Source organism: Anabrus simplex, chromosome 2 (genome assembly GCF_040414725.1).
Source record: "Anabrus simplex isolate iqAnaSimp1 chromosome 2, ASM4041472v1, whole genome shotgun sequence".
Classification (NCBI taxonomy): Eukaryota; Metazoa; Arthropoda; class Insecta; order Orthoptera; family Tettigoniidae; genus Anabrus; species Anabrus simplex.
In genome coordinates this window covers 72,998,107-73,023,637 of record NC_090266.1, presented here as the reverse complement: position 1 = coordinate 73,023,637, position 25,531 = coordinate 72,998,107, and the positions used below count along the sequence as shown (strand labels likewise).

Here is a 25,531-nt window from a genome sequence, read left to right as displayed (position 1 = left end):
CCCTCCCTGTTCTTAAATTTGTCTTCCAAAGAAACAAATGCAGTAAGAACAGTACATGTCAATAGGAAAAATATGCTACAAGAGTTCAGATTGGGAAAAATGGAGAAGGGGACACTGTGATAGTGTATTCACACCAGATGATGGCACTACAATGGATGGACAGGAAAGGTGTCACTGTTCTATCCACTTGCCATGGTAAGAAGGAAAATGAGATAGAAAAACCAATATTACAATCCCTAAGCCAAATGTAAAAAATTGATTACAATAACTGCATGAATGTTGTAGATTAACAAAATCAGTACCTGTCATCTTTCCCTGTAATTTTTAGTGGGTATGGTAAGGGATATAAGAAAGTATTATTTTATCTGATAGATGTTGCAGTATTCAACAGCTATTTAATCCAGAAAAAGATTGCAAGAAAGAAACAGCATTTCGCAGAATTTAGAGTCTCCTAGGAGAACAAATCCTTGAGAGTTGTGCTTCCTGACTCCCTGAGACGGGGTAGAACACAAAGGGGCATTTCACCTGTTAGGCACCAGGCAGCTCAGTGAGCACACTTCACAAGGTTCATAGCCCCAAACTTAAAAAAAAAAAAAAGCTCCATGCCATGACAATGTTTTATGCTGGCAAGAGAAAAAGTACAAAGAAATATGAGTGTGAAAAGATGTTTGGTGGCGTTACATATCCCAGAGTGTTTTAGGGTGTTCCACACCTTTAAAAACTTTTAAAGTATTTTTCAGGTTGCACTTCATCATCACATCAAACAAAGGTGTAATTAAAATTTCAGTACGATGCAGATTACATGTATAAATCTTAGTAGTGTAAAACTGTGTTACATGTGGGGAAAAAGATAGTATATATACTGTGTAGCAGCCTGTCTCGTGACAACTGAGAAGGTTCAGTGATAGCACTAGTACTGACATACCTCTCTCCCAGAGTGGTGTACCTCTAATAATCAGCTCTCCGTCTTTCTTCTTGTTATTTGTGTTTCATTATATCAGTTGCTTCTTGGTAGAGACAGGCATGATACTGGTAACCAGAAACCTGGTTCTCTAAAATGTTATTTCATGATTAAAGAAAGAGAAATTGTGCTCCGTCACTACAGATTTTTCTGGTTTGACAAGATGACAGTGACACTTGTGTCCTTTCAGCCTGTTTTGTGGAGGAGGTTCAACAGTCCTCGTGATCTCATTTTTACAAGCCAATGGATACAGTAAAAGGGAGATCAAGAGGGCCATAAAATCCACTCTACATGCCGAGGAGAAGAGGAAAGGACACATGAAAGCCGGGCACTGCAATGATTAAGGACATGATTGATTAGGTCTTAACCGTAGAATACTCACATACGTAAAATTAATGTGCATGCAACATGTAACTGCGCACTGCTTCTTCCCTTGTTACCCCCAACAGACCACCTCCATGCAGTGCTTCCACTGATCACTGTGGATGATATCATAGCATTTAGATGCATGTGTTAGGCGCGAATGCTAGGTGAGTTTATTTTCGGTAAGTCACTGCGCTTTTTTTTACATATTGTTAGTATTGACGTATTATCGTTTGCACATAGAACTTACGTATTATTAGTATGTGACAGGTACTTGGATGTTGTCGTATGCGAGTAGGTTGCTCACTCTGGATGGTTGCTTTATAGTTATTAGGCATGTGGCTTTCCAGGACACAATGGACGAACGAAGAGTGAAATATGAGGAGTTCATTTGCCGTATTTTTGACGAGCTGGATGAAGATGAGAGCAGAGAAGACAACTGTTTAGAAACTGAATCTGAGCACGAAGACTCTCCGATGATCATCCAAACTATTCACCCTGTGATGATGGTTCCAAAGATAATCTCAACTGTGATCCAGATTTATGAGCTTTTGTTGAAATTCAGCAAATTGAACAGCCATCGAAAAGGAAATCTCAAAAAGGAACTAGGAAGAGAATAACTGAAGCAACTACTTCAAACAGCTCAATTTCAGCGTCTCAACCTCTAGAACAACTTTTTGTTGACTGTGAACAGGGTAAACTCTTTGGTAAAAATGGGAATACGGAAAACAACTGATTCAAACACAGGAAAATACCCAGAAAAGAACATAGTTCATATCTGACCAGGAGCTACGTCGAACGTAGAAGCTGATCCACTTAGGTGGTTTGAATTATTCTTGACTAACAACATAATTCAAACTAGACTTCATAATTCTTAAATAATACAGTATATTATCAAAAAAGGCTTTCACGGCCGCAGATCTTATAATCACAGGAATAGAACCTTTAGCAGGTTAGCAAACTTGATTTGCTAACACGGCGGGGCCACACAGTTTGTTCTGCCACTGATAAGCAGAGTCCTGGAGGGGCGTGCCATTCCAGCTGATGACTCCAAATGGCACGCCTGGACGAAACTCTGCATAATGCACACGGCCTAACCACCCAAAAGCTGGTTCTATTCCTGTGATTATAATACAGTATATTACTTCTCATAACATTGTGGAGTTTATTTATTGTTTTAGCGTAGATATGGACATGCATGTAAACGTTAGTATTGGGCAACTAGCGAATAATGTTAGTTTTCTAGGGTTAAAGCATCACAACCTCAAGACTGTCTTTGTAACTGCAATCACTGGGAAATTTTAAAAAATATACATAAAATAATAATAATTGATAGAATCTGTCAATGTTCTTTCAAGAACAAAACATGCCATTCAGTTTTTAATTAAATGATATCTCTTTCAGGTATAATCTGTTACTAAATGTTTTCTATTAAAGGCATTTTCTAATTTTATTTATCCTAAATTAGTTTTGACAGACTTACAAAACTCACGGTTACAAATTAATAATTTTAATTTTCTCATGATTGCAGGCGTGTATCATATTTCCTGTTCGTTCAAGATGATTTTTATTGGGATCTTCAAATGCCTCATTAACACTAGGCTGAAAGAACATAGGCATCATTGTCACCTCGCCTCACGAGAACAGTCTGTAGTGCCAGACATGTCCTCCTTGTCCTCTATCATGAAATAAGGCTGGAGGAAACAACGGTTTTGGCTACCAACTACCGATATCATGTTCAACTCTAGTGAAAATATGCTGAGATGATAATAATAATAAAAATAAAAAAATATATTAATTGCAGGGCAATACAGCAATGGCCACACTTTGTTACACTGCGTAAGTCTTGATAACACAAATCTGAGAGAGAAAGGTAAGTTGTTACTTAAGTAAGTTGAAAGTGTGTTTCAGGTACAATGCAGTCATGAATATTAAATATTCATTTAAACATGACAACTGTTTCAGCACGAAAAACAGATTAGCATAGTGACTGTTGCTCATTGTGAGAGAATACAAAAATTGCCATACTTGGTTATGATGTGCAAGTCTTGATCAAATGACACCAGTCTGAGAGAGACGCAAGTTGATAGCAAGATTATCACCTAGCCTTCTCACTGCTGTGTAAGTACAGGCACCCACCCATGCTTGTGACATGGCATCTTGACAAGGGCTATTGCTTCACAGTTAAAATGTTGACATACTGTATTTATCATGTCATCAATACCTGAAACATCATGAAAGATAATAATAATAATAATAATAATAATAATAATAATAATAATACAGTATATTACTTCTGGTAAAATTGTGGAGTTGCTGGTGATGATGATGCTTGTTGTTTTAAGGGGCCTAACATCGAAGGTCATCGGCCCGCATTGTGGAGTTACCACATATTATTATTATTATTATTATTATTATTTGGTGTAGGGGTAGCGTGCCTGCCTCTCACCCGGAGGTCCTGTGTTCGATTTCCGGCTAGGTCAGGGATTTTTACCTGGACCTGAGGACTGGTTCGAGGTCCAGTCAGCCTACGCGATTAGAATTGAGGAGCTATCTGACGGTGAGATAGCGGCCCCGGTCTAGATAGCCAAAAATAATGGCCGAGATGATTCGTCGTGCTGACCACACGACACCTCATAATCTGCAGGTTTTGAGGCTGAGCAGCGGTCGCTTGGTAGGCCAAGGCCCTTCAAGGGCTGTAGTGCCATGGGGTTTGGTTTGGTTTGGTATTATTATTATTATTATTATTATTATTATTATTATTACTATTATTATTGTTATATATTTATTATTCGCCTTTCCCAAATAGGAAACACAGTTCAGATGCCAGTCAGTTTTGATATGCCACAAAGTAGAGCAATCGTTAAGAAAAAGACATCGAGCGTTAATCATACTTGCTACCTGAAGCGAAAAACTGAGACTACTTCTGTTTAACACAGCAAGCTTTTCATTCCACCATAGAACATGTCCAACTTTGTCAACTTTTAATCTTATGCTGGTCTCATCGGACAACTCTTCCCTCTACGCTAAAGTGGAACGCGCATCTAGAACTTTCTAGAAGCATATACTGAGTTATAAATTTTAATTGTGCAACACAGGAGTAACTGTCAACCAAAGACTATCTCATTATAAGTTAAAAACTTCATTTTCCCGTATTGAACTGAGATTCACAATTAGAATTAAAGGAAGGTTCAACCTTTTCAATACAAAATGTGTTGTACAGGGTGTTCACGACATCTTACTTATTATATTATTAGTACCGGTTTCGACGCTTATTGCGTCATCATCAGCTAAAAAATCACAAGTGGGCAAAGTACATATCACAAAAGTTGTATAAATAATTCTTACATGGCAAACTACAAATGATAGACTGCTTTTCTCCTTAAAGGATAAAAGAAAAATAATTAAAATATGATGATATGTGACATATAAAAGCGTTATAGTCTAATGAAATAGGTGAGAATTGTGCAATAAAATTGGTCTGATGTTTGAACATAAAAATCTGAATGTGATAATAAAACGATGTAGTAAAATTGTCCACTCTTCTGTTGTTGTTCAATGGAGACACATAAGTCCGGGTCCGATGTTATGTGAGGTTGGCAAGACCATCAAAAGGTTTTTGTCTAAGGCCGGGACACCTGATGTTAAGCGGTTGAATAAGGTTGATCTTTAAAGTTGTCTCAGCTCAACAAGGGTGGTGAATCTTAAAAGAAAGGAAAGAAAAACTAAGTTAGTGAAATGGAAATCTAAAATAGGATCGCAGCCAAGGATGATAGAATATGAGACTCACCTTGTTCAGCGTGCTGTGTGTGTAGTGTGAGAAGAGTTGTGGACGAGTGAGATGGGTGTGACTAAGTTGAATGTGTGCGAAGGTAGAGTGAGAGGGGTGGAAAGGGGGGAGAGAGGGGGAAGGGGAGAGGAAAGGGTAGGAAGGCGGAGTTCAAGGCGGGTCAGGAGGGCGTAGTGGTAGTGGTGTGGGACGTAAAAGAGTGCTGTGGAGAGCGTGAAAGATCGATTTCCCTCCCGTGATTTTGATACCTCTAAAGACTTCGATTAGGAAGTCGAAAAGGATATTGGATTTTTCTGAAATTTCGTTAAGGTTTAGATTAGGATTAAAAAATTGGTCTAGGTGAATGAAACAGTTCTCCGTAACGTCGAGTAAAGGGCCTTTGTTTATGTTTTTGAGAATTTCTAGGTCTTGTTCTATAGTAGTAAAATTATGCTTCAAGTCATGTATGTGTCGGCCTATTGCAGAAAATCTATTATATCTGATGGCGTTGACGTGTTCTAAGTATCTAACTTTGAAGCTACGCCCGGTCTGTCCGATGTATGAGGATAAACAGTTATTGCATTGAAAACGGTAAACACCTGACTTTGCGTGAATGTCGGATCTGTTTAATGACTTGGAATTGTGAATTATATCTATGTTTCTATTGCTGGTTCTGTACGAAATTTTAATATTATGTTTCTTGAAGACGTTAGTTACACTGTGTATGTTTTTGTTAAAGGTAAAGGTGGCGAATAGGGCAAGGTTAGGTCTTTCTTTGGTTAATGTTGTCTTTAGTCTATGTTTACATTTGTTGATAATGCGTTCTATGAATGAGGTGTTATAACCGTTGTATTTAGAGATGGCATGAATGGTGTTCATTTCCTTCTTTAGGTTTTCCTTGGATAACGGTATTTTTAGTGCAGGTCTACCATACTATAGTAAGTGGCGCATTTATGTGCGTGTGGGTGTGTTGAGTCTCTTCTGATAGTAGTCGCGGTTTGGATTGGTTTTCTGTAGATATTGTATTCTAAAGAAGAAGGAAGTCTCTTAATTGTAAGGTCTAAAAAGTTAATTGAGTTATTGGACTCGGATTCTAATGTAAATTTTATGTTAGAATCTATCTTGTTGAAGTTGTTAAGGGTGGTAGCTGCATTAACCGTTTTGTCATCTAGAATAACCAGAGTGTCATCGACATATCTAGACCAGAAGAGTATATTTGAGAAAATGTTATTGGTATTAATTGCAGTGTCTTCTAGGAAATCTATGTATATCTCAGCCAAAATTCCTGAGGGCGGCGACCCCATAGCCAGTCCATCTTGGTTGGTAAATACATTTGTCAAATGCAAAATAGTTGTTATGTATCACGAGTTTTAGGACCTGCATGAAGTCTTGGATCTCTAGTTTGCTTAGCCCACTATATGTTTTTAGGTTATTTTGGATTATGGGAAGGAGTTTTTTGATGTTGATGCTGGGATACATGTTATTGATATCGAATGAGTGAAGGGTGTGAAATGGTTGTATTTCAAATTTATTCAGTTTTTCAATTAGTTCAATGGTGTTTTTTATGGATTTTATGGACTGAAATTTATAGTTTTTACTAAGGAATTTTTGTATGAATTGGGCCAATTTGTATAATGGGCTAGGTCTATAGTTAATGATGGGGCGTATGGGGACGCCGGTCTTATGGATTTTGGGGAGAGCTTTAGTGGTAGGCAGGCCGGGATTCATATTAATTAATCTCGTTTTTTCTTGTTCTGTAAAGAGGAATGATGTGTTTTTTAAAGTTTGTTTTAGGAGACGTTGAATTTGCTGAGTCGGATCATTTTTGACTATGGAGAAAGAACCATTATTGAAAAAACTTTTTGTTTTTTCGATATAATCGTTTTTATCCATGATAACCGTTGTATTGCCCTTATCGGCTTTTGTGATGATAATGTTGTGATCTTTAATTTTCTTCGCAAGTTTAGTGACGTGTTCTCGTTCTGCGAAGGTTTTTTTATGTGAACTACTATTAGTGGGTGTTGTTTTATTTTTTAGGTTATTGATTTTGTTTAATGTTCTTTTGACGTCCAATCTAACCTCATCTTGTACGTCTAATGGCATTTTATTTATGGCTGTCTTAGATTCTATGACTAGTGTGGTAGCAATATTAACTTTATTTGGATTAGGCCAATTGTGTTTTGGTCCTTTTTCGAGGATCTCGTTTTCCTTGTCTGAAAGTGTTATTTTTGTTAAGTTAGCTACTGGGGAATGGAAATGTTCTGTTAAAGACTCTAGGTTACGGGTACTCGAAATTTTTTTTTTGTAGTTTGACTATTTAACCTTGCGTTATTTTTAAGGTTATTAAGTTCCTTCTCATGTGTTGCTTATTTTTGCTCAAGTATAATGAACAGTTTATCCGCAAGTTTAGTTTGGAATATGTCCCATTGAGCTTTGGAAAGTAAATGTGCTGTCTCAAGGTGTGTCTCGTATAGTTTGTTATTCAAGAAAGATTTTTTCTTGTATAAGAATCTTATTTCATTCTTAAGCCAGATTTTATTTACTTGGACTTGGGTTTTCGAGTGTTGAGGAGGTTTTCGTTGTATTTTTTTCGAGTTGGTTTTAAGAAAGTTCGGGGTTAAATTGTATAATAAACATTGTTTTAAGAAGCGAATGTCCTTGCCCAATTTTGCAATCTTTATTTTAAGGCCCATGTAAACATAGACTAAAGACAACATTAACCAAAGAAAGACCTAACCCTGCCCTATTCGCCACCTTTACCTTTAACAAAAACATACACAGTGTAACTAACGTCTTCAAGAAACATAATATTAAAATTTCGTACAGAACCAGCAATAGAAACATAGATATAATTCACAATTCCAAGTCATTAAACAGATCTGACATTCACGCAAAGTCAGGTGTTTACCGTTTTCAATGCAATAACTGTTTTTCCTCATACATCGGACAGACCGGGCGTAGCTTCAAAGTTAGATACTTAAAACACGTCAACGCCATCAGATATAATAGATTTTCTGCAATAGGCCGACACATACATGACTTAAAGCATAATTTTACTACTATAGAACAAGACCTAGAAATTCTCAAAAACATACACAAAGGCCCTTTACTCGACGTTACGGAGAACTGTTTCATTCACCTAGACCAATTTTTTAAATCCTAATCTAAACCTTAACGAAATTTCATAAAAATCCAATATCCTTTTCGACTTCCTAATCGAAGTCTTTAGAGGTATCAAAATCACGGGAGGGAAATCGATCTTTCACACTCTCCACAACACTCTTTTACGTCCCACACCACTACCACTCCGCCCTCCTGACCCGCCTTGAACTCCGCCTTCCTACCCTTTCCTCTCCCCTTCCCCCTCTCCCCCTCCCTCCCCCCTTTCCACCCCTCTCACTCTACCTTCACACACATTCAACTTAGTCACACCCATCTCACTCGTCCACAACTCTTCTCACACTAAACACACAGCACGCTGAACAAGGTGGGTCTCATATTCTATCATCCTTGGCTGCGATCCTATTTTAGATTTCCACTTCACTAACTTAGTTTTTCTTTCCTTTCTTTTAAGATTCACCACCCTTGTTGAGCTGAGACAACTTTAAAGATCAACCTTATTCAATCGCTTAACATCAGGTGTCCCAGCCTTAGACAAAAACCTTTTGATGGTCTTGCCAACCTCACATAACATCGGACCCGGACTTATGTGTCTCCATTGAACAACAACAGAAGAGTGGACAATTTTACTACATCGTTTTATTATCACATTCAGATTTTTATGTTCAATCATCAGACCAATTTTATTGCACAATTCTCACCTATTTCATTAGACTATAACGCTTTTATGTGTCACATTATCATCATATTTTAATCAATTTTCTTTTATCCTTTAAGGAGAAAAGCAGTCTATCATTTGTAGTTTGCCATGTAAGAATTATTTATACAACTTTTGTGATATGTACTTTGCCCACTTGTGATTTTTTAGCTGATGATGACGCAATAAGCGTCGAAACCGGTACTAATAATATAATAAATAATATGTTGTGAACACCCTGTACAACACATTTTGTATTGAAAAGGTTGAACCTTCCTTTAATTCTAATTGTGAAAGTCTATCTCATCAAGAGTTTTTACGTGACTTCACAAAGATTTTACTTCTCAATGTGAACACTTCGGTTACTTTTATCATAATTCGCATATACAGTTTTTCACTTTTGTCTGTCATTCCACCACCATCGCATCCTTCTAGATCCTCTCTCATTTCTCCACATTGAAAAATGAAAATGAAAACCTACAACCTGTTTTCCAGTCATTGACCGGGTCAGGTTCTCCACATTATTTTACTTTATTTTATCACTATGTCTTTTACTGTTGTAATTTGGCTAGGCTGATGACGGTCCACAGTGGACCGAAACTAGTACCTATTAATAACACTGTAATGTTTTTGTAAAACATCAAATGTTTTGTTAGTACTGAGAAGGTGGAATATTAAAATTTTGTATTTACTTTAAGCATAGTCTTAACTCAATACGGAACCTAACAATGAAGTTTATTACTTTGAATGTGTTCTCCAATCCTTGCTGGCAGAAAACTTACTCTTACGTTGTTCTGTAATGAAAAATAATGCTGTAAGTCAAATTTGTGTGAGAGAGAGAGAGAGAGAGAGAGAGAGAGAGAGAGAGAGAGAGCGAGAGCGAGAGATCCACATATTGTCCCCGTCAAATTTGGCCTATAATGAACGTTTTGTAGTGCAGTCAACTAACAGGCTATTATTTATTTTGTACGGGCGAGATATTTCCAGCCCGGGTTACAGAGACGTGTTCACATGTTGGGAACCGGTTTTAGCCAGCCAGGAGCGAATAATTGATTTTCCAATCGAGCGATCAGCTGTGCCACGTGACCCAGTGATGGCTCTCAAGGCCACTGCGAGGTGAATACGCATGACAAGTGTCTTCAAATGAGAGCACTTTCCAGCATTATAATAACCTATCAGGAGGAAGAGGGCAGCCAATTATAAGACGACGTGGAGCCACACCTACCTCAGAAAGTTAATAAATACCTTAGTTTTGCGAAGAAATACTCTCTTGCTATCTTGCACTATAGCTATCTTGTACTATTGCTATCTTGCACTCTTGTTCTGCTGAATGACTGAATCGGCGCTCTCAATTATTCTACAGAAAATTTTGAACACGAGCATTCTGTAGTTGGACTTGAAATGTCATCCTTTTACGTACAATAACCTACGATTCTGATGAACCTTCACAGGCTAAGTTAAGTGTCGTTCATCATCTAAACTTGGTGTATTTGTGTGTGAATATTTCCTAAAGACTTGTGTTAGTTTCAGCTTATACCGCATAAGAAGAAGGAAGAGGATTACCACGTGGGTTTCAGCTTATACCGCATAAGAGGAAGGAAGAGGATTACCACGTGGCTACTGCAGTACCTCAAGATGTTTCCACAAATTGAAGAGGAACCCTACAGAGTTCCTGCATTGAACTTCGATGCTGCCATGGTGTTCTAAATGAAGGCGAAATCTAACATGGGGAGATAACGACAGAAGCAACCATCCAACACCATGTGATCCAGAAATTCCAGATCACCGGCAGATATCCAGTTCCATCATGCATTTAAGTACCTTTTTTTAAAAATATTTCTCTGTTCATCTTTGTAGAAGTAATGCTTGCTTATTCATTAGCGTTGATATTTCTTCTAAATTTGCAGTAGTAATTGATAATATCATTCTTCTTTCACTGGGAGATGGTAGTGTTGTCAGGCTGAGTGTGAATGACTAGTAAAACCTATTAGTGTAGCTAGGATGTGTGTGTGTCTTCTGTGATTAATCTAAAGGTCCCATTTAATAGTCTAGCATTAATTAAAAATCATTGTCCTCGACGATAACTAATAATTTGAATTTTGGAATATTTTCAATAAAGAAACAATGTGGGACAGATTTCCGGCATTCTTTTTGCATGCCGAATTTCTACGTAAATTCCTTCTTGTTGGATTTATCATGTGTTAGAGTCATCTGGATTATTGTCCAGCTTTGGTTCACGTAATATCTTGCGCATATAATAATAATAATGATGATGATGATAATAATAATAATAATAAGAATGTCACTTTGGTTAAATGAATGGAAAAAGGGTCATGAGTGTAAATATTGCTCAATTGTAGTGGAGATGGGCCTGGAATATGGCAGAATCCTGATGGATCAATTAATGTAGTTGTTGAATGGTTGAAATCCATTTATTGAATTTTTATTGAGGAATATATGCATGGTAAACGTATTTTCTTCAGTTGCTGAGCACGTGTTAATTTGAGAATGTAGAATGGAGTAATAATAAAGTCGTGACTCATGAGCCATAAACGTGAATGCTATATTTGACCTGTATTATGTGCGTGTCTGTAGCCGACCAATTTTCCAGATATTTACTGCTAATGCTGTTGTAACCAACATTGTGGAATCTACATCATCCTTGACCAAGTGACTACTGAAGTTTCGTCACATATCCGAGAGTCAAAAATAAAACCTTTCTTTAGCCAATATTATCATCACGAGAACTTGCATGTCCAGGGTTAAAAATCAAAATCATAAAATCAAGAACTAGAGTTCGTTGTAAATATTGTAGATAATTCGTGTGTGTCTTTGTGTGAATGTGGTATGTGTGTGTTGTATTAATTTCTTTGACTGGTGATATATTTTCTTCTTTGAAATGTGGTTTTGTCCTGGCCTTGTGTTTTTGTCAGGTTGGGCCCAGGTTGTTAACACCGTTGTTCGAGATGATTTATTTTATTTGGAGTTTAACCTTCAGTAAATTTTATTTAAAAATTAAGTTGAGACAAGATTACAGTTTCAAACGCCAATGAATAAGTAGGGGTTATTTCAATCATTTGGACAAAGGCTCATTGTGTTGTAAAGCTTAAAATGTTAAATTTCATCAAGGCGCCAGAGGTTTAAGGTTAACTTTATGTGTTGTCCAGTTGAATATTAGAGGAAATTTTTGTAGGAATAATTATGGTCTGAATACAATTCAATAGAAATGAGTCCGATAAAGGTATTCTGAAATGATGATTTTCTGAATAAGATTTGTTGACTTAATTTGAATAATTTCATGTTTATGAGCAAGATAATGTGACATAAAATTACCCATGAGTAGAACAACGTGATTAAGTATTTGTTTCTAGTGGACGTAGACGCCATAATTTATTCAATTATTTGATAATTTAAATTTTATTTTGAAGTAATAAATGTTGTCAGGGAGAGATCTGACAATTCAAAGGTTTAAAAATCATTTGCGGAGTAAATAGCCTATTGAGATCTGCTCGTTCTCATCTTGTAAATAATTCAAGTATGACCAAAAGGAAATTTATCCCAATGTAGAATTTAATTTTTGTATTTTGTCAAGCCAGGTGTGGGCTAACATTAATTTGTATATTTACAGAATTTTGAAATGGGATCAAAATTTTAAAAGCCGTAACTAGAGAGAGACCGGCTGAGAAGATGTTTTTTTTTTTTGCCATCAAGATTTATAACAAGATGTTATTTTGTTATTTCCATTTAGTGCTAGTTGATAATAAATGTCAAAACCTGTTGTTTGATTCTTTTTGTATTATTGTCGTCAGTCCTTGTTTCTTTCCCTGTCCTCAAAATTAAGCAAAGTTTGACAGCGAACGGTCCACCCTTGGGACCCTCGCTCTCCGGCTGAGCATGCCCGGTAAAAAGGGGACAGTATGTATGCAAGAAAAAGTGTGCATGGAGACATCACCTGTACAAGGTTGGATGAAAAATACTCAAACTCACTCTCTCAAGTTTCTTTAATAATGCTTATCTAAATAGCATTAATAGTTATATTTGTCTTTATGTACTTCTTGTTGAGGAAGCACTTCAAAAATTTGTATGGTATTAAAAACAGTTGCTCTTCTCGTACATTAACTCAGAATAAAACAATTACAATAGAACCTCGATAATTTGAAATCTGTTAATTCAAAATCCTGCCTAATTCGAAGAAGCTTTAGTTCCTGGAAACATGAGGTACGGTTTTGCATGTTATTTCAATTGTTTAATTTGAAATACAGATAATTTGTAACTCGAAGAACAATGTCTGTCCCATTACCAAAATTCAGACTTTTAATTCAGAACTGCCTTTACATTACATTTTACAGAGTGACTTAAATTTATCTGTGTGACGATAGAACACATCTTCCAGAACATGCAGGGTAGCTTTCTGCACTTTCACTCACTTCGGTGTGTCTACAGTGTGCTTCAAATTTGCTAGGTTCGAGTGAAATTGTGATTCTTTTATATCCAGCATTTTAAGGAACGCCACAATGTCACGTAGCAGGCATTGTGCGGATAAGCAGAATCCGCAAACACTGGTGATGCCGACAGCGAAAAAGCATGGCTTATATAATCAATTCGTATGCACCGAACAATATTTTCAATGCCGATGAAACTGCATTGTTTCTTTTAATGCCGAACCCAAACGGATTTATGGTTTTAAAGGAGAGAAGTGCCAGCCGGGAAATCATACAAGGGTTGGGGTCATTGTACTGTGTTGCAATGCACGCAGAAGTGAGACTTTCTCCCCTCATCATAGGAAATTTTGATAAACCATGATGTTTTAAGGACATTGGGTACTTTGCATGCAAGTACAGAGTATATAAAATGCATCCAATACAGTAATCCAAAGAATAAAGCACTTGCACACAGAAGTCAGCATAGATTTCTCCTTGTCTGTGAATCATGCTTTGTTTTCCTTTCATTGTGTGGGGTTATGTTTGTTTGTTAGTTATCTGAGTGCATTATTTAAATAATGTAAATGCACCTTGTTGAACACATTTTGGAAATAGTTTTTTTCCATTATATTTGAAAGGTTTAAACTGTGAATCAAGGTTAATTGCATGCAATAACAGGTCTTAGAATATTTTGTGACATGGCAAGGGTTGGCATTTCTGAATTACGAGTTGGCGGTTAATTCAAATTCATGTAATTCGAAGTCTGATATTTGTGTCCCAACGACTTCGAATTAACAAGGTTTTACTGTAATATCTTGATGTTGCTTGCTGTTAAAAATCCATCGAAGATGTTCTTATCACAGTTTGGGGAAATCGATTGGGGTCTCTCCTTTGATGCCCAGCCCTCCTGTTAGACAGTTATTGTGGCCACCTGATGGAAGACACTAAGGAATTGTTGGAAACCATGAAAACCATGATGGTTTGATATTGCTACTTTGGTACTTCAATTCTTGGACATAGCTGCAGTCGCTTAAGTGCGGTCCGTTATCCAGTATTCGGGAGATAGTAGGTTCAAACCCCACTGTCGGCAGCCCTGAAAATGGTTTTCCGTGGTTTCCCATTTTCATACCAGGCAGATGCTGGGGCTGTACCTTAATTAAGGCCATGGCCGCTTCCTTCCCACTCCTAGCCCTTCCCTGTCCCATCGTCGCCATAAGACCTATCCGTGTCGGTGCGACGTAAAGCAACTAGCAAAAAAAATTCTTGGACATTTCGAGAAGTAAACCATTCAAGGACAATGTGTGCTTTCTGTGCTGGATGGCAGAAAGTGTGCACGAACTTACACCAACTAACAAGATTCAGAAACCACGTATGGGACTCCTTTGCGAGTGTATATTTTGTGCTTGAGACATGATTTCTTTGAAGGTTATTGAGAAGAGCTTCAAGAAAACTGGAATTTCGAATCTGTTAGATGAGACTGAAGATGACTTCATACGGAGAGATGTGAGCAGTGTTAGGAACAGCAATTCTTCCTGCATTGTCGATAGTGACGTAGCCTATAAAAGGTAACACTTTTTTTTCTCTTATTGCCGGTATGTCATTATTACTTTTGTGATTCGTAGTTTAATTACTTTATTTTGCATGGGGTCTTATTATCAGCACATAGTGAGAAGAATATTTTCCAGTGTACATACTTCAAACCTGTGCATCAAACTTGTCTGGTATTCTCTTCAGGAGTGTTCAGAAGAAAACTTATTCCATAATTTTACACCGCATTATAACTGCAAATAAGCTGAGCCACTATTGTGTATAGTAGATACTGCATATAGGAAATACAAGGAAATTTTGGAGAAATGAAATATAGGTGTATGGATATTAAGAGCTCAGATGGAAAACCAATTCTGGAGAAAGAAGGCAAGACAAGAACATAACCAACAGTTTTATCAAGGGAGAGAATAGATGAGAATGTTCTGGAGCTAGAAGAGGCTGTTGATACTGATGAAATGGGTGACTCAATTTTGAGGTCAGAATTCAACATAGCTTTGAGAGACCTAAATAGGAACAAGGCACCTGGAATTGATGACATACCCTCAGGATTACTGACTGCCTTAGGAGAAACCAGCAGGGCAAGGTTATTCAGTTTAGTGTGTAAGATGTATGATATAAGAGAAGTGCCGTCCAATTTCGGACAGAATGCTGTTATACCTATTCCCAAGAAAGCAGGTGCTGACAAGTATGAAAACTACCACACCATTAGTTTAGTATCTCACGCTTGCAAAATTTTAACTCATATTTTTTGCAAAAGAATGGAAAGACAAGTTGAAGCTGAGCTGGGAGAAGATAAATTTGACTTCAGAAGAAAAGTAGGAATACTTGAAGCAATCCTGACTTTATATCTTAGAGGATCGGATTAAGAAAGACAAGCCCATGTTAATGGCATTTGTAGATCTAGAAAAGGCATTTGATAATGTTGATTGGACCGAACTATTTGAGATTCTGAAGGTGATCAGAATCAGATTCCAAGAAATAAGAATTGTCTACAATCTGTACAGAATTCAGTCTGCAGTGATAAGGGTCAAGGGCGTTGAAAAAAAGAAATCACAATCCAGAAAGGAGTGAGGCAAGGCTGCACTTTGTCCCCCTCTACTTTTCAGTGTTTATATAGACCAGGCAGTGGAGGAAATCAAAGAAAAATTTGGAAAGGGAATCACAATTCAAGGAGAGGAAATCAAAACTCTGAGATTTGACAATGATATTGTTATTTTATCTCAGTCTGCTGAAGATCTGGAGAAATTGCTGTCTTGGAGAAGGAGTACAAGATGAAAAAAATGTCCAAAAGTAATGGAGTGCAGTTTAAAAGAGTCAGGTGATGCAGGAAATATTATATTATAATAAAAAATAAAAGTAATTTTAAAGAGTGCTGATGGTTTGATACATTTCTCAAAATTAAAAGCAGTCTATATCGGCACACGTTAACCCTTCAAGGCGGCAATTTAATTGCGTGCTGCTCACTTCTCGGGCACTATTTAAATTGAAGCTCAACAGGGGTTTAGACATCATCAAGTTAAATATTTCATAGTGTTAAATATACGAAACATAATGTAATGAACATTTCAGGACTACTTACCAAGATCATTATCAATGTTTTTCTATAATATACGTGTTGACAGTAGTTCAGGGTTGTCCATAACCACCCACAATATTTGAAAACATATATAATTTAGATAAGTTCCACATTTGGTACCTATTTATTTCAGGCATATTTACAAAACAAGCAAGAAATATTTTTGTTGTATATGTAGGCAGTCTGAAATTGTTCATGTATAATTTCCAGGAAAGGCTGAATTTTAAAAAGCTTCTTAGGCCCTGTATATGTATCCGGTGTAGAATTGTCAGCACAATGTAAACATCGCAAGATGAGTTCTAACCTGTCCGTTGTTGAGAGAATGCAGGAATTTTCATGTTAGATATTGTTAACAAAGCATTCCCGAGATGGCACGTAAGTCACTGTCATTAATTATTTAAAGATTTGTCTAGTCAATATGGCCATTATGGTCAAAATTGTACATACTGATGGCAGGAAAGGATGTGATACTTTCTAAAGCAACTTCCCTGAAACTCAACAGAGTGCATTTCACGATCTATCCCTGATTGATATGAGTCAAAAGCAACAACACATATCAATAAATTTTGTATTAGTTCTAATTATGAAACAGAGATGGCAGGAAAGTACACAGCTTCTTGATTCACAAGGTGAAAAAAGATTCCAGAAATCAGCAGAGATGCGTGTAATAGGCTTTCTAACTTCCGTCTGCTCTGGCCGTTCATGGTGCGTCGAATTCGGCTGAACGAGTATAGTCCACCGGACATACAATTAATGTCGAACTGGCCTGAGGGGCTAAAATATTTTAATGTGTACTGATATAGACTGTTTTTAATTTTAAGAAATATTAGATTAGGAAATGAAGTCTTAAAGGAAGTAGATGAATATTGTTACTTCGGTAGTAAAATAACTAACGATGGCAGAAGTACGGAGGATATAAAATCCAGACTACCAGGTGAGTTGGCCATGCAGTTAAGGGCGCACAGCTGTGAGCTTGCATCTGGGAGATAGTGAGTTCGAACCCCATTGTCAGCAGCCCTGAAGGAGGTTTTCTGTGGATTCCCATTTTCACACCAGTCAAATGCTGGGGCTGTACCTTAATGAAGGCCACTCGGCCACTTCCTTCCCATTCCTAGGTCTTTTCTATCCCATCGTCGCCATAAGACCTATATGTGTCACTGCGACGTAAAGTAAATAGCAAAAAAAGAAATTTAGAATTTTGTTTGGGCATTATATGGGAATGGCTGGTCCCGTGGTGTAGGGGTAGCGTGCCTGCCTCTTACCCGGAGGCCCCGGGTTCGATTCCCGGCCAGGTCAGGGATTTTCACCTGGACGTGAGGGCTGGTTCGAGGTCCACTCAGCTTACGTGATTAGAATTGAGGAGCTATTTGACGGTGAGATAGCGGGCCTGGATAGCCAAGAATAACAGCCGAGAGGATTTGTCGTGCTGACCACACGACACCTCGCAATCTGCAGGCCTTCAGGCTGAGCAGCAGTCGCTTGGTAGTCCAAGGCCTTTCTAGGGCTGTAGTGCCATGGGGGAGGTATTATATGGGAGTGAAACATGTGCGATAACTAGCTCAGAAAGAAAGAGAGCTTGTGAGATACGGTGTTACAGAAGGATGCTGAAGGTGAGATGGGTAGATCGAATCGTGAAGAGATACTGAATCAAATTGGTGAGAGGAGGTTAATTTGGCTAAATTTGACCAGAAGAAAGGACGCATCTTAGGATACCCAGGTCTTGTTCAGTTGGTTTTTGTAGGAAGTGTAGATGTAGGGGTAGACAAAGGTATGAATGTGACTGGCAGGTTAGAGCGATGTAGTAGTAGTTGCATAAAAATGAAAAGATTAGCATAGGATAAGCTGGTATGGAGAGCTGCATCAAACTAAGCTATGGACTCGTCACCCACACACGTATTTGATGTATCCTTAAATGTGAATAAATTCTGTATATACAATGTTTGTATTTCTGAATTCCTTGAATAATTAACACATCCAAATTTTTGCCTATGTTTTTAGTCAAAAAGTGTGTTGAAATGAAATGTCGTATGGCTTTTAGTGCCGGGATATCCCTGGACGGGTTCGGCTTGCCAGGTGCAGGTCTTTCTATTTGACGCCCATAGGCGAGCTGCACGTCGTGATGAGGATGAAATGATGATGAAGACAATACATACACCCAGCCCCCGTGCCATTGGAATTAACCAATTAAGGTTAAAATCCCCGACCCGGCCAGGAATCAAACTCGGGACCATCTGAATCGAAGGCCAGTACGCTGACCGTTCAGCCAATGAGTTAGACAAAAAGTGTGTTAATTATATGAGAAAGTATGGTATACTTCTTTGTGATGAGGTTACTAATAACATACTTAAAAGTGGCTTGAAACACTGTGATATTTATCGTATACTTCTCAAAGATATTTGATAATACCATCCTTAGAATGTTATTGTGTAAGCTTAAAAATATCAATTGAAATAGTACACCTAATGAACTTTTTGAAAGCTGTCTTAAAAACAGAGGAATGTGTGATAACTGAAACATCATCATAAAGTTTATCACCATTTGTTACGCCTAAGTCAGGGTCTGCACTGCCTTCAGTTTGTTCAGTTGTGGACCATGTTAGTGTGGTGTTGATTTACTCTTTCTGTATCTTTACAAAGTATATCATCCCATTGCTTTTTAGGCCATGTCTTTGATTTATTTGTGATGATTTCCAGTGTTTAGCTCATCTTTGCTTTACTGTCTACTTCTGCTTGCAGCATATGTGCAAACCATCATAGTCAACTTGCCCAAATTTGATCCCAGATTGGTGCAATGTAAAGTCATTTATGCTTATACTGGAAACGCTATCCAATCAAGTAATGCTGGCTGAGACTCTCAGCATTTTCTCACAATGGTGCTTAGTCGACATTTTGCCTTTTCATAAGGTAGTCAATATTCGATAACATAGAATGCAACAGGGCAGATAATGTACAATAGACTTCAGGTGGCCTTTCATTCGTGGGCCTGATAGCCGAGTGATATTGTCACTTGTTTCTCACCAAGGCAGCTGCTGTTTAAATTCCGATCAAAGCTTGTGGTGGGAATTTGGAAATGAAAAGTCATGTCCCTGTGGCTCGGATTCCACATAAAACTGAATATCCTGTATCTATGTTCTTGATATCAACAAACATATAAAACTACAAGCTTTCTTTTGATCCTTCTTCCAGCAATATCAGGTGACGTCTGTCATCATTCACCACTTCATCCAGGCCCCATACCATTCTCACCTGTTCAGTAAGTTGTTGGCTGCAATCGTAGATCCAAGATTTTAACATTTTGTCATCTGCTGCAGGTCTTCGCCATCAACTTTATTGTTCCCATTTCTTGCAGATCTGAATGTCCTTTTTATTAAGTAGCAGCTTATATTATGCTAATCATTCATTCCATTCTTGGGTTTGGCATTGGAGCTCAAATTTGTTTGTGGCAGGTAGCGTGACATCTCATGCCATTTGCGTGGAGAAGTTTCCAGGGTATTGACTGCAGGATTACTGTAAGAGTGTTCATTACAAGGATGAACAGAAGTGGTTATAGGAACTAGCCGTGATGGATGACAGTTAGCAAACGCTAGTATAGCAGCTTGGACGTAGCAACATTTTATTTTTGTATTTGTCTGTGGTAGTGACGAAGTTAGTACTCGCAGTTGCCTCTTCCACTTAACCACATTACAGTAAGAAATTAAATGTTAAAAACATTTCACTTTTAATAAAAATCATGTACAGCACAGGAACTGTTTTAAACTAGTATATACATACCATTAGCCTAACTACTATCAAACAAAAATTTGCAAAATTAATTAATTTGACCAAATGACGTGGCTAGGTGAAAATACAGTGTATATTATGTCATCTGTGACCTACAGTAGTGCAGTGGTCATGCTGTGGTCATTTTTTTAAACTTGGCTTTAGAGAGTCAAGCACAGAGTATTTGTAAATGTTGTCTGTTAATGGCCAATGGATTATTTGTTCAAAGGGTTTGGAGAGAGAAAGTATACATACAGGCTGATAGTCTGATAAGTTACAATTTTTAGTCTTTAATTTTTTTGGTACTGCATTTATCATCATTCCATACCCTTGGGTTTGTTCCAGAAGTGAGTTTGAAATAAAACATGTCAGCAGTTACTGGGCAAATAATATCCAGAATACTTTTAATGATGATGATGATGATTATGATGGAAAGTTAAAACAACTCCTGTGGCATTTGATTTGACCAGAAGCAGTTCACGTTTAAACTCTGCTTCCATAACCCTATGAAATTTAAACATTGGTCTGTTTGGTGGGGGTGGGGTTAGTACATTCTGTATATTCTGAGTTATAACCTGTGGTGCATGCTTTGTTTTTACATAAGAGAAATGTTTAAGTCATCAAGAGGTATGTGTGTGTTACAATGACAAGGTCCTGATTTCCCTGTGCCCATGGAATGAAGTTGTGACAATATGCTTCTGGTATTCAAATTACTGGCTAGCTGTTGTTAGTGGGAAAATTTCTTATTTTGGATTACTATTTTAATTCTATTGCATAACACCTGATACTGTTCAAGCACATTAGAAAAAGAGGTTTGTCTATATAGCCAGTGTAGGGCATGTTTATAGGACACTGTGTTTAACTTTGTCAGTTATGTGTAAGTAGAGAGGTCGAGATATTTTAACTCAGCACTTTGGCGCAAGCTTGTCGAGGAGACCAAGTAAGAGGGAATTGGTATTGTAATTTCATATCAGTGTCGTTTAAATTATGTCCTTCATAGGGAAATTTGAAGTGGGTAGTCTAATGTCATGGATATTTATATATTTAATGTCCATTAAACTTACGTATTTGGTTTTATATTTTGTTATTCTATGAGAATATGACAGGTAAATGAAGTCATGTTTGTACATACATGGAAAAGGAATGTGATCATGTGACAAAATTTTATGAGGATTTTTGGTAACCATTAAATCAAGAAGGGTAAGTTAGGATAAAGAGGTTCCAATAGTGTGGTTAGTTGTTGTAATGACAACACTATCATTTCCCATGAATGGAATATTTTTAGCAGATGCTGTATTATGTCAGTATGGCAACGAGCAATGCTGGCCATTGTCAATTCTATGCTTTTGCTTGGCCGAGTGGTTCAGATGGTAGAGCACTGGCGTTCTGAGCCCAACTTGGTGGTTCTGATCCCTGTTGAGTCTGGTGGTATTTGAAGGAGCTCCGATACATCAGCCTTGTGTCAGTAAATTTATTGGCATGTAAAGGAACTCCTTAGGGACAAAATTCCAGCACTGTGGCACCTCCGAAAACCATAAAAGTAGTAGGATGTAAAACTTATATGTTTAGTCTCTCCTTCACAGAATTTAAAACTTTGCAGTAGTATCTTCATTGAGACACTTCCTCCTTGAGTCAAAATAATCATTTCCCCATATCCAGCTCCTGCCGGGTCGGGGTATTTATGGTACTTCTCCATCTTCCTCTTTCCTTCCACCATTCCTCTTTCACAGTCTAAATTTTGTCTTCTTATGCCACTCTTCACTGATTCTATCCATCTTGTTCTAGGTCTTCCTCTTGCTCTTTTTCCCTTGCACTTTGCCTCCACCATCTGTCTTGGAATTCTATTCTCCTCCATCCGTTTTACATGTCCAAACCACTTTAGTTTATTCTTGTTAACTCTCTCATTTAGCTTTCCCATCCCAACTTCCTTCCTAACATCTTCATTTCTCACTCTGTCTTTCCTTGTTTTTCCTATCATACTTCTTAGGAATATCATCTCACTGGCTTGAATTCTACTCTCTTGCCTGCTAATCAACATCCAATTCTCAGCTGCATAAGTCAGTATGGGTACATAGTACATTTTGTACATTATCTCTTTACTTTTCCTTGGTACTTCTTTGCTGCAAACAAGTTTTTCTACATTTTGGTAGAATGCATTACCCTGCTGTACCCACCTGCTAATCTCCATATCCAACCTAGCATTTTGCGTTTTTCACTTCCTACTCCTCCTGCTCTTTAAGCTTCCAGTACCTTGTCTTGCTTGTTAGTTCTCAGCTGGAGTGCTGAGGATTCTTGCTTAATGGATATAGCTCAGCACCTTTAGACGTCTGAAATTCCCGGAAGTCCAAGTACAGTGTGTCCAGTTGTTCCGTGGGGTTGTCAGGCCTGTCTGGAGCAATGGCAAGTTCATCACTGAACACGAAGAATGTATTTGAAACATCTTTATTCTAAGTGTGATCTTATCAGTAGCCCAGTCAATCAATCATTCACCAGTGATATGCATTTAGGGCTGTTGCCCAGGTGGGAGATTCCCTGTCAATTATTTACCTAACCGTTTCTTAAATGTTTCCAAAAAGAACCTGGAAATTTATCAAAAATGTTCCTTGATATATTATTCGAATTCTTTTGTTTAAAACTCCTAATGTGCTGTATGTATAAATGTTTTTAATGTTATGTGATTTGTTTTGAGAGGGTAATCCCTATAAATGCACACATTTATTAATAGATACAGTCTGGGCTTTGATTATTTTTTACAGATCATATCTTGGGTTTACAAGCAAAACACATTAACAATTTATATCTTATGAAAACACATTAAGTTAAAGATCTTACTTCTGAGAAGTTTTTAGTCTCTCATTGTCATATCTGCTGGCAGAATAAGAATATTTATCCTTAAGATTATACAATGGGGCTGTTAAGGATTACGACACCAGTAGTATGGTGAGAACAACATGAACATTTATAGCAGTAAAATGAAAAAGAAATTTCTCATCCAGTTCGGTGAGCCATTTATCGGTTTTACCCATTCTTTTACAACCTAAACTCTATTTGTATACATTTGTTGTGAAAGCTTATAGTAACAAAATCAGACTGTGAAATTAGATGATAGTGTTGTGAGTTTTCAGTGCAAGTTCTGTAAAGATAAATGGAATAAAGGACAAAGTTTACTGCTCATTATGAGCTTCAGTTGCAGTTTGTATTTACAGCAAGTTTTATGGTTTCAGTTACTTTTTTAAAACCTTTTATATACCTTTAGTGCTACACAATAAAGGATAAAATTAATGGTCTACTTCATTCTTTCAAGAAAATGAACATTTTCTTTGTGAAAAATTGAGTATTTTAATAGAGTTATCAACAAATTCATTGATTTTGGAAAGCAATCTTGTATAGATAAATCTGATCAACCAGTCTGTAGCAGTGGGAATTGGCCTCATACTTCATTATTGTAGTATGCTTCTGCATTGAAGTTCAGGCTATCTTTGTCAGCTGGTGATGGGCCTGTTGAGGATTTAACTAGTCTTTTGGCTGAAAATTCAACATAGTCTTTTGTTAATCACCGTTGTGTCCTTGTACAGTGAGTCCATTGAAAATTTTCTAAACAGTAAATTTTCCTTATTGATTGTCAGAAATCTGAACCTGATAATTGATTATGATTTTTTTTTTTTTTTTTGGGTATGTTTTAGGTGGTGGCAAATGAATATCGTCCTGACATTGTGCAAGGTAACAGCAAAGTTGAAATGAGTTCTATGCAGCTGTGTAAATACAGTTGGAGAGCCAACCCTTTGGACAGACCGATGATGGTGGAATTAATCCAGGAATTGAAGAAGTGCCAGTCACTTTTGTGAAATTATAATGTGTTATAATAGATCGTGTTCGATAGAGAAGATGGATGGTTGGGACACATTTTATTTCAAAATATTTTTAGACTAATTTTTCAACCTTTTAAAAAATATTTTATTTGAAATACTCTTTCTCAATTAACCTCCTTTTTCATTTTGCACAATATAATATTTAAAACCTGCACAAGCAGATTTTGTATACCTTGCATTCCGTCTCAGTCCATCCCTAGTATGGGAGGTTTGGGACAGTGAGATGGGAGGGATGAGACATCTAAGATATCATTTTACATAAAGAACTTTCATGATGTTTTGAGCAGTATACAAATTTATTACATCAACATAGAGAATAATTACAAAAAAAGTTACAAAATGATCAACTTGGATACAAACTGAGGCAATTTTTCCTTAGGGAAACAGTTTATCAAACATTTTCAAATTTTTACAGAAGTTTTTTCTAAGAAGATTACCTGCGTTTCTCTTCTTTCAGTCTCTCCCATTTTTAGTGGGTTATGAAAAACAAACAGTATCGTCCTTGCTGACACTTGAAATATCTTGCACTTCTGAGAAGACAAATTCACAACCAGTACGTTTCCTTCCCAGAAATTTAATTTCACAACACCATCACTATGAATACCCAATACACGCCCAACATAATGTATGATGATTGACTTTGTAGAAAATCTGACAGGGACATCTTCTTTTCTTCATGGAGCCTCTAAATATTAGTTCCTTATTAGCGTCGAGCTCCAAGATCTTTTGCTACCATGTTTTTCCTTCATTCCCACCTAGATATATCTGCTCCCTTCACAAAGCTGCAGGTTGTTCTTATTGGGTCTTCTTGGATTTTTTCTCTCACTTCACCTGGTATTCCTAGAGTGGAGAGTCTGATTCTACCCAGCACCTCACATTCGGAAAGTATGTATTAAGCTGATTCCTTTGCTTCATTGCATTTCCTACATATATTGTCTCTTATTACTCCATTTTTTTTTTTTTCTTCTATTGGCTTTATGTTGCACCGACACAGATAGGTCTTATGGCGACGATGGGATAATAAAGTTCTAGGAATGTGAAGGAAGCGGCTATGGCCTTAATTCAGGTACAGCCTCAGCATTTGCCTGGTGTGAAAATGGCCATCTTCAGGGCTGCTGACAGTGGGTCTCGAACCCACTATTTCCCAGATCCAAGCTCACAGCTGCTCGCTCCTAACTGCACGGCCAACTCGCCCGGTTACTCCAATTCTGTATAGGTGTTTTTTCAGATGGCAGTGTCCTGTCAACAGTCCTTCTTGCAATCTTATATTTTCTCTGATGAGTTTCAACAGTTCTTTAGTATGGTCCTTTTATCAGTTCTTTTGCATGCCTGCATCCTGGAGTATTTTTCCAGTTCTCCATTTGTTTCTTTTGTACCCATTTTCCTATGTAGTTTCGGGCTTGTCCATAGGAAAGCTCGCATACAGGTTCTGGGCCTACAAAATATTTT

The 25,531-nt window shown here is 37.4% G+C and overlaps 1 protein-coding gene across 1 annotated transcript in view; it reads left to right on the top strand.

Annotated features, from left to right (window-relative positions):
• Window positions 1-24,752, top strand: part of Mos (Mos oncogene) — a 164,023-nt gene extending 139,271 nt beyond the window's left edge. Inside the window, exon 6 of the mRNA XM_067142329.2 lies at window positions 23,897-24,752. Within this exon, the coding sequence (XP_066998430.2) occupies window positions 23,897-24,058 (162 nt within the window). The 3' untranslated portion in view covers window positions 24,059-24,752. The remainder of the gene's footprint in view (window positions 1-23,896) is intronic.
• Window positions 24,753-25,531: the final 779 nt, after the last annotated feature.